At 41.3% G+C, this 12909-nt stretch overlaps 5 protein-coding genes across 5 annotated transcripts; 4 read left to right on the top strand and 1 right to left on the bottom strand. All coding sequences in view use genetic code 12, as the record gives it.

Annotated features, from left to right (window-relative positions):
* Positions 1-300: 300 nt before the first annotated feature.
* Positions 301-1806, top strand: PHO82 (vacuolar alkaline phosphatase; the record flags this gene model as incomplete). The annotated part of the gene is made up of 1 exon (XM_001383807.1): positions 301-1806. The coding sequence occupies one exon, from the start codon at positions 301-303 to the stop codon at positions 1804-1806; it is 1506 nt and encodes a 501-aa protein (XP_001383844.1).
* Positions 1807-1920: 114 nt separating this feature from the next.
* Positions 1921-3768, bottom strand: MDR13 (multidrug resistance protein 3; the record flags this gene model as incomplete). Its single annotated transcript, XM_001383459.1, has 2 exons — positions 1921-3342; positions 3412-3768. 2 exons carry the CDS (start codon positions 3766-3768, stop codon positions 1921-1923), a joined length of 1779 nt encoding a protein of 592 aa, XP_001383496.1.
* A 1231-nt stretch (positions 3769-4999) lies between these two features.
* Positions 5000-6469, top strand: PICST_57608 (predicted protein; the record flags this gene model as incomplete). The annotated part of the gene is given in 3 exon segments (XM_001383806.1): positions 5000-5611; positions 5642-5763; positions 5782-6469. Coding segments are annotated over 3 exon segments (1422 nt in total), but the record flags the coding sequence as incomplete, so codon positions are not given.
* A 310-nt stretch (positions 6470-6779) lies between these two features.
* On the top strand, positions 6780-9837 carry PICST_82766 (hypothetical protein). The gene is made up of 4 exons (XM_001383805.1): positions 6780-7212; positions 7249-8850; positions 9004-9041; positions 9081-9837. The coding sequence occupies exons 1-4, from the start codon at positions 6827-6829 to the stop codon at positions 9554-9556; spliced, it is 2502 nt and encodes an 833-aa protein (XP_001383842.2). The 5' UTR covers positions 6780-6826; the 3' UTR covers positions 9557-9837.
* A 743-nt stretch (positions 9838-10580) lies between these two features.
* Positions 10581-11881, top strand: GLY2 (threonine aldolase). The gene has a single exon (XM_001383804.1). The coding sequence runs from the start codon at positions 10686-10688 to the stop codon at positions 11805-11807; it is 1122 nt and encodes a 373-aa protein (XP_001383841.1). The 5' UTR covers positions 10581-10685; the 3' UTR covers positions 11808-11881.
* The last annotated feature ends 1028 nt before the right edge of the window (positions 11882-12909 follow it).

Here is a 12909-nt window from a genome sequence, read left to right as displayed (position 1 = left end):
ATGAGGATATTATTCTCCACAGTTTCTGTCTACAAAAATAGCTTTGAGAGCAAAAGCTGAAACTCACATTTACAGCTTGGAAATATTGAATATTTTCTTGGAAGTGGTGCGCGTGGGGGGACAAAAGTTGCAACCAATTCGCACTTTTTGCAGCCCATTTTGGAACCACAATAAAAGCTCCTCCAGAATAGGAGAATATTTTGCACTATAAATTAAGACGAAAACCCTTTTGAACTTGTGGACAATTAGCAAATAACATCAATACTAATAGATTCCAATTTGGTACCCAACTTTCAAAAAATGGCTAACTTTGTCTTTCCAAAAATTTGCAACCTCTCGATCCTTGCTTTAGCGGTTTACTTATACTTGTTTGATGTTACAGTTGCTGCTCCTGTTGACAACTCCAAGGAGACCAAGAAGAACATCATCTTCTTGATTTCAGATGGTATGGGAGCTGCTTCAGTTCAATTGGCTAGATCGTTTAGACAGGTACGTGACGACCTTCCATACAACGACTTGTTGGAATTGGACAACTACTTGATTGGTACTTTCAGAACCAAGTCCAACTCCTCGTATGTGACTGACTCTGCTGCTGCTGGTACGGCCTTGGCAACTGGTTTCAAGTCTTACAACAAGGCCATAAACGTTGACCCAGAAGGAAAGCCAGTAGGATCTATCGGTGAGGCTCTTAAGTTGCAGGGTTATGCTATTGGTATTGTTGTTACCACTAAGGTCACAGACGCTACTCCATCTGTTTGGGCTGCACATGCCATAGATAGAAGCAGTGAACCATTGATTGCGGAACAGTTATTGGGTGACCATCCATTAGGTAGAATTCCTGACTTAATTCTTGGTGGTGGTAGAGCACAGTTCGTTCCAGCAACAGAAGAAGGTGGTGCTCGTAAGGATTCCAGAAACTTGATCGAAGAAGTTCAAACCAACGGAACTTGGAGCTATGTCGGAGACAGAGAATCGTTTGATCAATTGCAAGGTGGTGACAATGTCACATTGCCATTGTTGGGATTATTTGCTGATAAAGATTTCCCATACAGAATTGACCGTGAGGATTCTGAATACCCTAGTTTAGTAGAAGAGACACAAGTCGCATTGAAAGCTTTGAGCAAGGCTACTGAAGACTCCGAAAAAGGGTTCTTCTTGTTGGTTGAAGCATCTAGACCTGATCATGCTGGCCATGGTAATGATGCACCATCCATTGCTCGCGAAGTTTTGGAGTTCGATGATGTTGTAACCGAAGTCCTTAAGTTTGTTGAAGAATCTGAAACTGAAACTATTGTTATCGCAACTGCTGATCACGAAACTGGAGGCTTGGCTGTTTTTGGCAGATCTCCAAAGGACTATCAAGCCATCTTGAATGCTACTCATTCTAGTGAATTTTTGGTGAATGCTATTGATGAATTCGAACAGAAGGATAATGATGATGAGTTCAGAAAGTTCATCCAACAAACCGTCATTGAGCAAGGCTTGGGGCTTACTAACTACACCCAAGAAGAAGTTGACATACTTGTTAATGGTGCCAGAAATGAAGACCAAAATCTTCAAGTTGCAATTGGAAATTTAACTAATTCCAGATCTGAGGTTTCGTGGGGTTCCACAGACCACACTGCTGTTGATGTGGATATCTACTCGTACTCCAATTCTCCTATTCTCTTCCAAAAAATCTTGAACACCAAAGATGGATTGCTTGGCACTCACGAAAACACAGATTTCAGTGTTTTCATCAAGTCCATCACTGGTATTGATTTGGAAGAAGTCACAGACAAGATCCAAAATGTTACTCTTGCTTAAACCTTCCCAATTTTGTGATTATTCTCCTCGTTACATTTCCTTTTATACTATGTGATAATTTTTCTTTCTAAAAAGTTCGTGTTGAATATAAGTATTTCTATAAATTTAAGGATTCTATAAATGAACTGCCGAGTAGTCTTCCTTGCACATCTTTGCTCTTAATGTTTTTCCATACTTGTAGAACGATATTGGTATAAACACCATAGCAAGGGAGATAAAAGCTAACAACCAACTTGCCCATTGCAAGCCAAGTTTGTCGTACATTTGAGTAATGAACAATGGAAATGCAGCACCCCCAGAACTTCTCAAGAAGACCTTTGTAGCCAAAGCGGATGCAGCATATTTGGCGTAGGTGTCAATGATGTAGTTATTAAGCGAGTAGTAGATAAGAACCATACCGTACCCGAAAGCAATGCCCGAAGAAGCAGGACCGACCCAGATGATGTGTTTGTACGAAGTTGCTCCCAATATGAACAAAGAAATGCATGGAAATGGGGCACCGATAATGGCACCAATTAATCTATCTTCTGGAGTTGGAGTTCTTCTTTTACATAATGCAGCATACTTCATTTCAAGGATGGGAGTTGTGCACAATGCCAAACCAGCACCGATTAAAATTGGTATATACATCAATCCGATAATGTTGTCCTCATAACCATAGAGTCTGTTGAATATAACTGGGTAGGCAAAGAAGAATGCGTACAATAAGGAGTAAATCAAGGCAACAAATGCACAAATCAAGTCTAAAACTGGTTCTTCAACAATAAACTTCAATGGTCTAATAAGATTATCGTTGACCAATTCTTTCATGGATAGAGGAGTGGCTTCCTGCTCTGTCATTATCTTTGGGTTTCCCGTCTCTTCTCTCAATTTCTTTGCTCTCTTTTTCAAAATAACTGGAGCATAAGTTTCAGGAATTAAACTGACGATAATCCACATGACACCAGCAAATGCCATGTTAACCCAGATAATCAAATCCATTCTTTTTGTGGAGACACTGATAAATCCATTGACAACACCACCTAAGACTGGACCAGAGTAGGGTGCGAAGGAAAAGAATGCAATTGCTAAAGATCTTGTTTCATTGTGAATGTCAACAAGACTAGCACCAACATTTGTAAGTGCCGATGACGCAAAAACACCACATAAGAAACGACAAACCAAGAGAGCACCAATATTTGGGGCTAAAGCACAAGGAATTTGGAAAATAGTGTAGAGACCAAAGGAGATAAAGTAAACTGGTCTTCTGCCGATTTGCTCTGATAATGGTGCCCAGATCAATGGACCAACGGTGAAACCGATGACCATCAATGAGACAGTCAATGTTGATACTTCGGTGGAAACACCAAATTTCTTGTTAATAGTTGGCAAACCACCAGCCAAACAGGAAGAACCGTAAGCGGCACACACGACAAAGATGGCCAATGTTAAAGTAAGAATCCACTTGTAGGTCATATCCCAGTTGTGAGGATTTTCTGGATCACCAACAACAAAAGTGACGAATTCAATTTCGGGATCTAATGCTTCCAACTTATTCTTTTGGCTATCTTCTTCCAGAGGTGCTTCACTTTTCTCCACCAAGGAGTTATCTTGATGTGTTCTGACAGTATGTTCTACTGTTTTCACTCTTCCGATAGATTGCAATGTCATAACAGGAACCAATCCTGTTTCAGTCTCCAAGGTATACTCTTCTGGGAAGATGGGATTTTCCACCGGTGGGTGATTTATAGCAGGCATGGGTATGTCACTAGACATACCCAATTCATGCAACGATTTGACAGTTTCTGTCCTTGTAATTCTCAATTCACGCGAAGAGACTCCGCTTAATCTTGAATTTATAGGAGAGATTTCCGATTGAGCATCTGTGTTAAAATTTTCGAATGGGCTAGGAGCGTAAGGCCGAGCCTGGTCAAGGGAGTCGAGTGAGTCCGTAGAATTGTGTTTGGAATTGGATGTACTCATGATTAAGTAGAGTTGTGAAGGCAAATATAGGCGAGTCTTTGCTAAGTAGTAAGCTCAATTGTATTATTGTTAAGTAAAATCTTTTTAAAATTACAGCAAAGCAATTGCCTTATAAATAATTCCAGGTGTTCATTTTGCAATTTGCCAATTCCCGAATGTTCTGTTTAGCCGTTCCTGGATAATATGTGTTCCTTTTTTTCGCAACCGCCCTGACTTGCATATACCGAATAACCGCTTTTCCAGCTGTGGGCGATGACTAGTTGAGTCATGTGACTATACGCATTGCCTTGTCTTAACTATGGGGCTACGGAATACACGCGGATAAACTGTTGAATACCCGTAGATAGAAATGCAACGTTAACCAAGATTGCTTTTTCATTAGACTTTCTTGTTTCTAGAATAGGGTAATCTGTACTTTTCTTGGAAGCCTTTTCCAGCTAGATTAAGGAACAACAGATGGGCTCAATTCGTTGGCCACCACTGGTGTGGGCTCAGTCGAGGCTGGTCTGGGGGAAGGTTCGAACATTCCAAACGCTACTTTTCGGAAATTTCCACTTCTTGAAATTGAATTGTTAACATATTCCATTCATATTCTTCGCGTTCGGAGTGCTGACTTCCTTCTATCAGTATTAGTAAGATTGAACAAGGTTGTTTGCAGCCATTGTTAACAGATACGTGGACCTGCAATTGCGTTCCACGGAATTGCATTTTACAGGTTAGCCCTCGGATAATGACCAAAGTCCGGTTACGAAATATCTAAAAGTATATCAACTAATTATATTTTATCCGTTCGGGCGCAACTCGTCCAGATCCAATCTCCGACCTTCGTACTCGAACAATGTTGCCTTGATAGCTGTAATTACTTGAATCTAAAACTTTGAAAGACGTCTGGGTTGCATTTCTACAAAATGTACAAATAAGGTACAACAAGTGATAATAAAATATCAGATATTAAATGTTAAATATTCAAACTCAAATTGAATCTGCATTAGTTCTGCTGGTATTGAAAATCACGACAGATACTTTACAAGGGTCCTCATCTAGATGCAAGAAGACCAAGAAAGCTCCTAGCTCAGGAATTTAGGAACCACTGGTAATGTTGACTACTATTGATTATATTCACGTGACAAGAATCTTCACTGATCAAATAGATAAAATAAAGACAGTGCGAAGTCGGGATATTATTATTTTACTCAGGTTTCTTCTAGCAGAAGCAGACAAGAAGGTAAAAATGTACCACGTCAACGCCAATTATACACCGTGGAATCTTTTGGCCTTCAACTTCACTGGATTTGCCTGTGTAGCCATAGTGGTTTTTCTCTCTTCTACGCAGCCGTTCTATGTAAGTGAAGTTATTGGAATACAGGCAGACGCTAAAATAGGTGCTATCATCGGAACTTTGGGATTTACCGATGAGCTTGTCTCGATAATATCATCGCCATTGGTGGGAACCTTGACAGATAAGTTGAACTCCATAGGCATACAAGGCACGCGCTATATCCCCAGTATCAGTTTCCTCATTTTGGCTTTGAGTTTGGTCGGGTATGCTGTGGTCAGTACAAACATATATCCAGATGTTATTTTTTTCAGATGCATATTTGCACTTGGAGTCACTAGTTGTATGAGCATGATTACGGTTATGCTCAACGAACTCACCAACTCGGACTTTGCGTTCCAGAAGTTCCTCTTCTGGAGACACTATCAACAGCAAGCCTTCGATAGTCTTGAATTGAATGATCCCGAAGACAAAAAGAATGGAAAGTATTCAGCACTCATCGGTATTTCAACCGGATTAGGTGCTATCTTCTCCGTATCTTTCTTCTTGACTTTGCCAATCAAATTGGTTAGCAGTAACCCTGATCTCACCTTGAAGGAAGGATTGAAATATTCGTACTTGATCGTGGCAGCCTTCGCTGTAGTAGCTTTTCATGTTCTCGTTGTATTCTTGTATGATAGCAACAAGAAGAAACCCAACACTATTGAAGAATCTGAGTTGTTACTTGTAGAAGAAAGTGAAGTAACAGAAGAACTGGACGAGCCAGAAGAAAAATTGCCCTATTTTAAGCTACTTGCCAGGGGATTCGAGATCTCCCGATCCAACCATAGAGTACAATTATCATATATTGGAGCTTTTGTTGCGAGATCAACTACGGTCACCACTTCTGTATTCATACCTCTATTGGTGTACAACTTCTACTACAAGAACGGAAAGTGCAACACTACAGACTTTCCTAACAAAAAGAACTGCAACGACGGGTATATTTTCTCGGCTATTTTAACCGGAGTAGCACAAACAATTGCACTTATATCGTCTCCGTTATGGGGCTACATGATTGACTCCAGGAGAGTCGGAAAATTCAAGACATTACTTGTTTCAGCTATCGCTGGCATAATCGGCAATTTCGGCCTTTGTATCTCTGGAAGCACCACCAAAGGTGCTTACGATCCTCATACTGTAATCTGTTTTGTGATGGTTAGTCTCATAGGCATGTCGCAGATCGGAATTATCATCACCAGCATGAGTGTATTGAGTGGCCTCACCCACAACCCCAAGAATATGGGTTCACTCAGCGGGTTATATAGTTTAAGCGGAGGTCTCGGGATCTTGCTCATTACCAAAGTTGGTGGCTTATGGAGCGACTACTGGATCTTGGGGCCATTTTTCCTCTTGGGTGCGTTCAATACCGTTTTGCTTGTAGTTGGCTTACGTTTCCTTACTGAGGAAGAGAACTTGAAATTGGGCCAGTTTGAACCTCTTGTTGTCAATGACAGCTTGTAGGCGAAACACAAAATCAAAATCGTACATATACTTAGAATAGGGCACCACCTCTGCAGCTATTTCATCGACTAATATAGGATTTTAATAGAGTCACGTGAGACGAAAATTACGGTGGTGAAATTTTGCACTGTCCGGTTTGTTTGTCTCTTGTGCGTAGGTTGTACATCAAACTATATGGTGAAAAATTGTCAAACTTTTACTTTGAAAAATTGCAATTTCCACACAGAGGCCAAAATACACCAAGTAAAGTGTCGAGGAAAGTAGTACCAGTCCTTCAAGATGATGGAAATACTAATTACTTTAGTGCCTTCCATCTGCTGGATCTTGTACCGATGTTTCCAGATCCTCAAGACTCCGGTAGAGGAAATAATCGAGGATTTGAATATAGAAATTCCTCACTCCCCCAATCTTTGTATCGACGCCATTAGTGAGACCCTGATAGTCATCCATTGGGATATCGAGATCAAGTACGACGAGAACATCTACTATGTTTTGGTTATCAACGGCAAGGAAGCAGCTACTATCACTTCCACCTCTTGTAGATTGAATAACCTTTCACCAAAGCAGATGTACCAACTCCAGATTGTAGCCATTAATTCGTTGACCAACTTCAGATCGCAGTCCAAGTCTGTTTTTGTTCATACGATTAACAAGAAGGACTCCAAGTTGAAGTTCATCTACGATGATAAATTTGAAGATAGCGATATCACTATTTCAAATACCGAAAAGCTTTTGGCTGAAGAAACTCACAAGGATGGTGATGAAAAAAGACATTTAGTAGACATAGACAATCTCAGTGTTGTAGATATTCACAAAATCACAGATCCGGACATTCTCAACGACTACTTGCTTTGTTTCCAGAAGGAATTGATTAAAGTCAACCAGGAGTTCAAAAGCTACCTGGCAAATATCGTCAAGGAAAGCGAGGAGCTCAACAAAGAGTACCAGTTCTACAAGCAAGAGTACGATGAGGAAACTGACACTAAACTTAAAAAGGACAGCGATGTAAAATCACTAGAAAAGTCTAAGGACAAACTAACGTTTAAAAAATCGAAACTAGCTAACCAGCTAAATGCAATTAAAAGTTCTATGGAAATGTTTGACAGCAAAATACTTAATCTTACTAATAAGATCAAAAAGTTGGAAGAGAGAAACTCACTACTTCTTAATAACGAAGATTTGGAAAAACAAAAAATTTACAAGGAAATTAACGACATCAACAGCGAGATTGATAACATCAAAAAGGACAATGATAATGTTGAAGAGTCGCTAAAGACGACTCAAGCTGAGAAGAAGGAACTTTCAGCCATACTTCAACATCTTAAACCTCTCATTGACGCTTTCAATACTCCACCTATGCCACCTAATGGCACAGCCGTAACGGCTCACGTCAAAGACAACGACAACATCACATCTCATAACACGCCTTCTTCATCTGTATCGCCTTCACCTGTTCCACAAGCAACTTCCTCCATTTTCATGAAAGATGGCTCTATCAATAAGAACATCTATGATATTTTATACAAGATATTCGAGATTGTTCCCTCGTGGCAGGACGACATATTGAAAGAAATGAATACATACCAGGAGTTTGAGAACAGCTGGAAGGAAGCATTTCAAACCGAAATCAAGAGATACGTCACGTTGCATCAGACTTTACAAATCGCGAAACAGAATCTTGACGAGAACTATCAGCCAGTCAAATTGTCGGAGTACCAAGCTTCGATAGAATTTGGTGGCTTTGGAAATGCTTTGGCGAAACAAAAATTCTCAGGGAAGAGAAACTTCTCTCCTTCTATAGATGACAATATTGACGGCAAAAATAGCACCCAAGCAAATGTCAACTTCCATAACCATTATGGGCAAGTTTATTCACACGAAGCAGAAAATCAATCTGGTGACCACTTCCATAATATTGACACCGTCAGTGCACAGCTTGAGCCTACTTTAGATCAGCAGTTGTATAGTGGAGTTCAATCTCCAATTAGCTCTACCCAACTTTTGCATACAAACGATTTTGATCAGCAAATGATGACTTCGCCTACCTTGATCAACTCGTTGATGGAACAGCAACAGACTCAGCAGTCTCAGATCATCAATAGCGCCAACACTATGCAAGGTTTCCCTTACGATGATTCGGCTTATCAACAAGGAATCACTTCTCCTATTCAGGAGAATACTCAGCCTTTGATGAACTACGACAGCAACTTCAACTCGTTATTGTACAACTACAACTCTCCAGTAATGAGCCATGCCGCATTAGGAACTACGCCAGTATCTTCTGGAATCATTGGAGCTTCTACGTTAGGTGGAGCAGGTGTCTGGAGTACACCTTCTACAGCTCCTGCTACTGCTAACATTGGTACTACAAACAATCTTGGAACTACTAATAATCTTGGTACTGCTAACAATCTTGGTGGACTTGGAGATCTTTTTGCTTCTAACCAGAATCATAGTGTGAGCAGTTTGAATGCGGTTAATTCCAACGATATCAGTCTCTTGCAGCCTCGTGCTAACTATGGAGGTCCCACAGCCAATGTCGACAATAATCAAGGGTTTTTGATGACTCCTAGTTCCAGCAGTAAGTTATGGATGGACGTGAATGATTCTTTCATTGGCGGCAACAATAACAACGACATTGCAGGAAATTCAGCTATTGGCATGGGTCATAACAGAAGTGTTTCCAACAACAGCCAGATCTGGAGGAACGACAATAGTGCCACTACACACAACTTCAACTTGGGAGGAGTGGGAGGAGACTTTCTGCCGTTTGGAACCAGCATCCATTTCCCTACAAATCTCTCTAATCCACCAGGCTCAGCACTCAGTCCCGGAGCTACGAATGCTACCAATGCTCTCTACAACGGTTTAGGTACAAATGCCTACAATTTTGGCCAGCCTTTACAGAGCTCTGTACAGCAGGGAGGGGATGAGTTCTCGTACGACTTCGCCAACAACAGCCAAACTCAGTTTCCAGACGAAAGAAAGGAGTACAGCGAAGCCATTTGAACACAAGGTACATTTGTGGGGCCGACAGTCTATGTATACAGTGGGTCTAAGCGAGCTGGTACTGTAGAGTGAGAGAGGAACAGTGAGAAAGAGAAAATCTCGGGTATCGAAGGCTTCTGAAAATTCAGTGCGCAATAAAGACAGAACCACAGTGAATTGAACTCAGGCGTACACTTAATAAGCCATGAGTGTGGAGCGAAGTCAGTGAAGAGTCGACGGAGAGGAAGGTGGGTGTTGATAGTTTTTAAGTGTATATACATATTTATTAAAAGTAAATGCCCAAACTAGCAATTCTCAGTAGCCGCGATCTGCCGCAACATTTCCGGGGAAGTGACGAAGTCAATGGCGCGGACGCCTCAACCCGGGTCGTGACTTCTTCCAGTTTCTGCTTCTGTGGAGAAGGGCCGACTCTGTCACGGGTCAGAATAGAGGAGACATTGGGGAAACCTTGGCCGTGATTTTATTTTTGATTTGGGGTAATCTGCTCCCAATACAAATGTTGAGTTGGCCAGCGGTTTGTAGAGTAGAGTAAACAGTAATCTCAAGGCGTGTATATACAAACCGTTAGGCGGTTTGAGCTTGGTAACGGAGTTGTTCCGGAACCTGACGTGCTTCTATTGTGCTGTGGGCAGGAAAAAGCGGCAATTGCTTTTTGACTGCGGCATATATCAGCCGGAAAAATCCATTAGGGCATTTAGCTGCGAAACGAGATGAGTGTATGAAAAATTTATTTCTGGCGGGGGGCATTGCTGTGCTGGAGTTGCTGGAAAAAGAAAGTCTATGCATGCTGTGGATGCTAGGGGTCGTTGCCCGTTGCCGTTGGCTAGATGAGCAACTTAACACGCTGCATATGGCTGAACCGGTTTCCTAAGCGTCTCTATAATTTTTGTAGCTATATTATCTAGGGAGATTTCTTGCAAACGGTTAGTCATCTCGTGGTGGAAACATTATATATAAAATTTATATTTCTATCGTTTGTTTCTTCGTATCCAGCTCAGGTTCTCTTCGATTCGTGACTATTACAAACGGCGACACCTTTTCACATCTTTCTTGATTTCCGAATATTGTCACTTGTCATCGTAGCAAGTGATAGTTGCTTATATAGCGCAGTACAAAAGATAGCATTTCCATGATGACCATCGACGACGAAGAAACGTTTGTTACCCACAACGAGTTCAGATCCGACACGTTCACGGTTCCCACCCGGGCCATGGTCGAAGCCAGTTTCGCCAACAGCACCTACGGAGACTCCGTTTACAAGGAAGACGCTGTCACTTTGACTTTGGAAGAGAAGATGTGTACCTTGACCGGAAAGCCGGCTGCTCTCTTCTGTGTCAGCGGAACCATGTCCAACCAGATCGGTTTGAGAGCCAACTTGGTTCAACCTCCTTATAGCGTCTTGTGTGACCACCGTGCCCATGTCTTCTTGCACGAGGCAGCTGGTTTGGCTATGTTGTCACAGGCAATGGTTCATCCTGTGACTCCCAGCAACGGAAACTACTTGACATTTGAAGACGTAGTAGAGAACGTCACTTTCGACGATGGTGATATCCATGCGGCTCCTACCAAGGTGATTTCGCTTGAAAACACCTTACATGGGATCATCATGCCCATTGAAGAGATTCGCAAGATTTCTCAATTTTGTAGAGAAAATGACATCAAGTTGCATTTGGACGGGGCCAGATTGTGGAATGCCTCAGCAGCCACTGGAATTTCTATCGAAGAGTACTGCTCTTATTTCGACAGTGTCTCCTTATGTTTGTCCAAGTCGTTGGGTGCACCCATTGGTTCAATTCTTGTAGGAGAACAGAAGTTCATTGACAAGGCCAACCATTTCAAGAAACAATGTGGTGGTGGTATAAGGCAGGCTGGTATCGTGACATCAATGGCTATAAATGCCATTGAGCAGAACTTCCCCAAGTTGGTGAAGTCCCACCAGTACGCCAAGCAGGTCGGAGACTTCTGCGACCAACACGGCATTGCATTAGAAAGTCCAGTGGACACCAATTTTGTCTTCTTGGACTTAAAGGCTAACCACATGGACGACAGGCTCTTGATTGAGTTGGGTAAGAAGAACAACATCAAGTTGATGGGAGGAAGAATCGCATTTCACTTCCAGTTGAGCCAGCAGAGTGTGGACGCTGTCAAGAGGGTGATCTTGGAGTGCTACCAGTACAACCAGAAGAATCCCTACAAATATAACATCAAAAATAACAAGAAGATGTACAACTATGATTCGATCAAGGCATGATTTATGAAGCACTACTAATAGCAAGAAACTATATATACGCTATATACTAATTTTAATGCAAACTAATAGATAAGACAGGATTGAGACATTGGATTTAAGCTGAAAGTCTGGAGAAGAACCGTTTATCAGTATGGGGATGTACTTTGATTCAAGAGAGATACAGAGAAATGGGCAACTTTCATATAGCTACGGTGACATAATCTTTATCACTTAAATATAATTCCCATATGCTTATTACCATTGACATCATTTCTCAGTGACTCTCCATACAATTTACAAGATTCAATTTATTTTAGATAATTTGTATTTTATTGCATTCAAGAGCTTCACTAAAATACACTACATTTCTTCACTATTTCTTCACTATTTCTTCGCCATTTCTCTACTACTGTATTTTGTGCCGTAATTCTTCCAGCTCTTCTACTGTCTCTTTACTGAGCAAAGTTGCACCTACAAGTTTGACTGGGTTTATCTGGATCAATTTATCTTTACTGATATATTGCTGTATTTCTCACACTGCCACTAATCTATATTACCACGTAGCACGGCAAGTGCCACTTCTTACCTCTTGTGCTGCCCAACAATTGTCAGACGTTTCATCCACACGAGTTCCCCGTGGCTGTCGCGGTCCAACTACTGGTAGCCTATTTGGGCTGCGATTACACGTGGTTGTGGATCATGTTTAATAGACTAAACGTATGTCTTATCGGGTATTTGTCATTTCGAATTTTTCTTGCTTTGTATCATCAAGTTCTAAAGTATTTCTAAACTCAGTTTTCTTTTCATCTTCACTTCCTTCTCGTCTTTATCTCCCTTTCCAAAGCACGATTATTCCCCATAGCGTTGACGCTTTTGTGTTTGTAAACTATTGCGCGAAGCTTCTATCTCATCTTTCCAGACAGGAAGAGACCTCGTATATTCTCTTTATTTCCAGCTCTTCAAGACAGTCAAGATAAAAACTTCAGCTTTCAACTTCAGCTAGCTTGGCCAGACATCGTATCGCTAACCGTCTTAGTTATTGGTACCATTGAAGGTGTTAACAAAGTTCATGTATAGGAAATGTCGAATCCTTCGGACATTTTGGATTCCATCACTGGAACGG

Source organism: Scheffersomyces stipitis, chromosome 3 (genome assembly GCF_000209165.1).
Source record: "Scheffersomyces stipitis CBS 6054 chromosome 3, complete sequence".
In the NCBI taxonomy this organism is placed as follows: domain Eukaryota; kingdom Fungi; phylum Ascomycota; class Pichiomycetes; order Serinales; family Debaryomycetaceae; genus Scheffersomyces; species Scheffersomyces stipitis.
The sequence above is the reverse complement of the archived record's forward strand: the minus strand, read 5'-3'. Positions and strand labels throughout refer to the sequence as shown.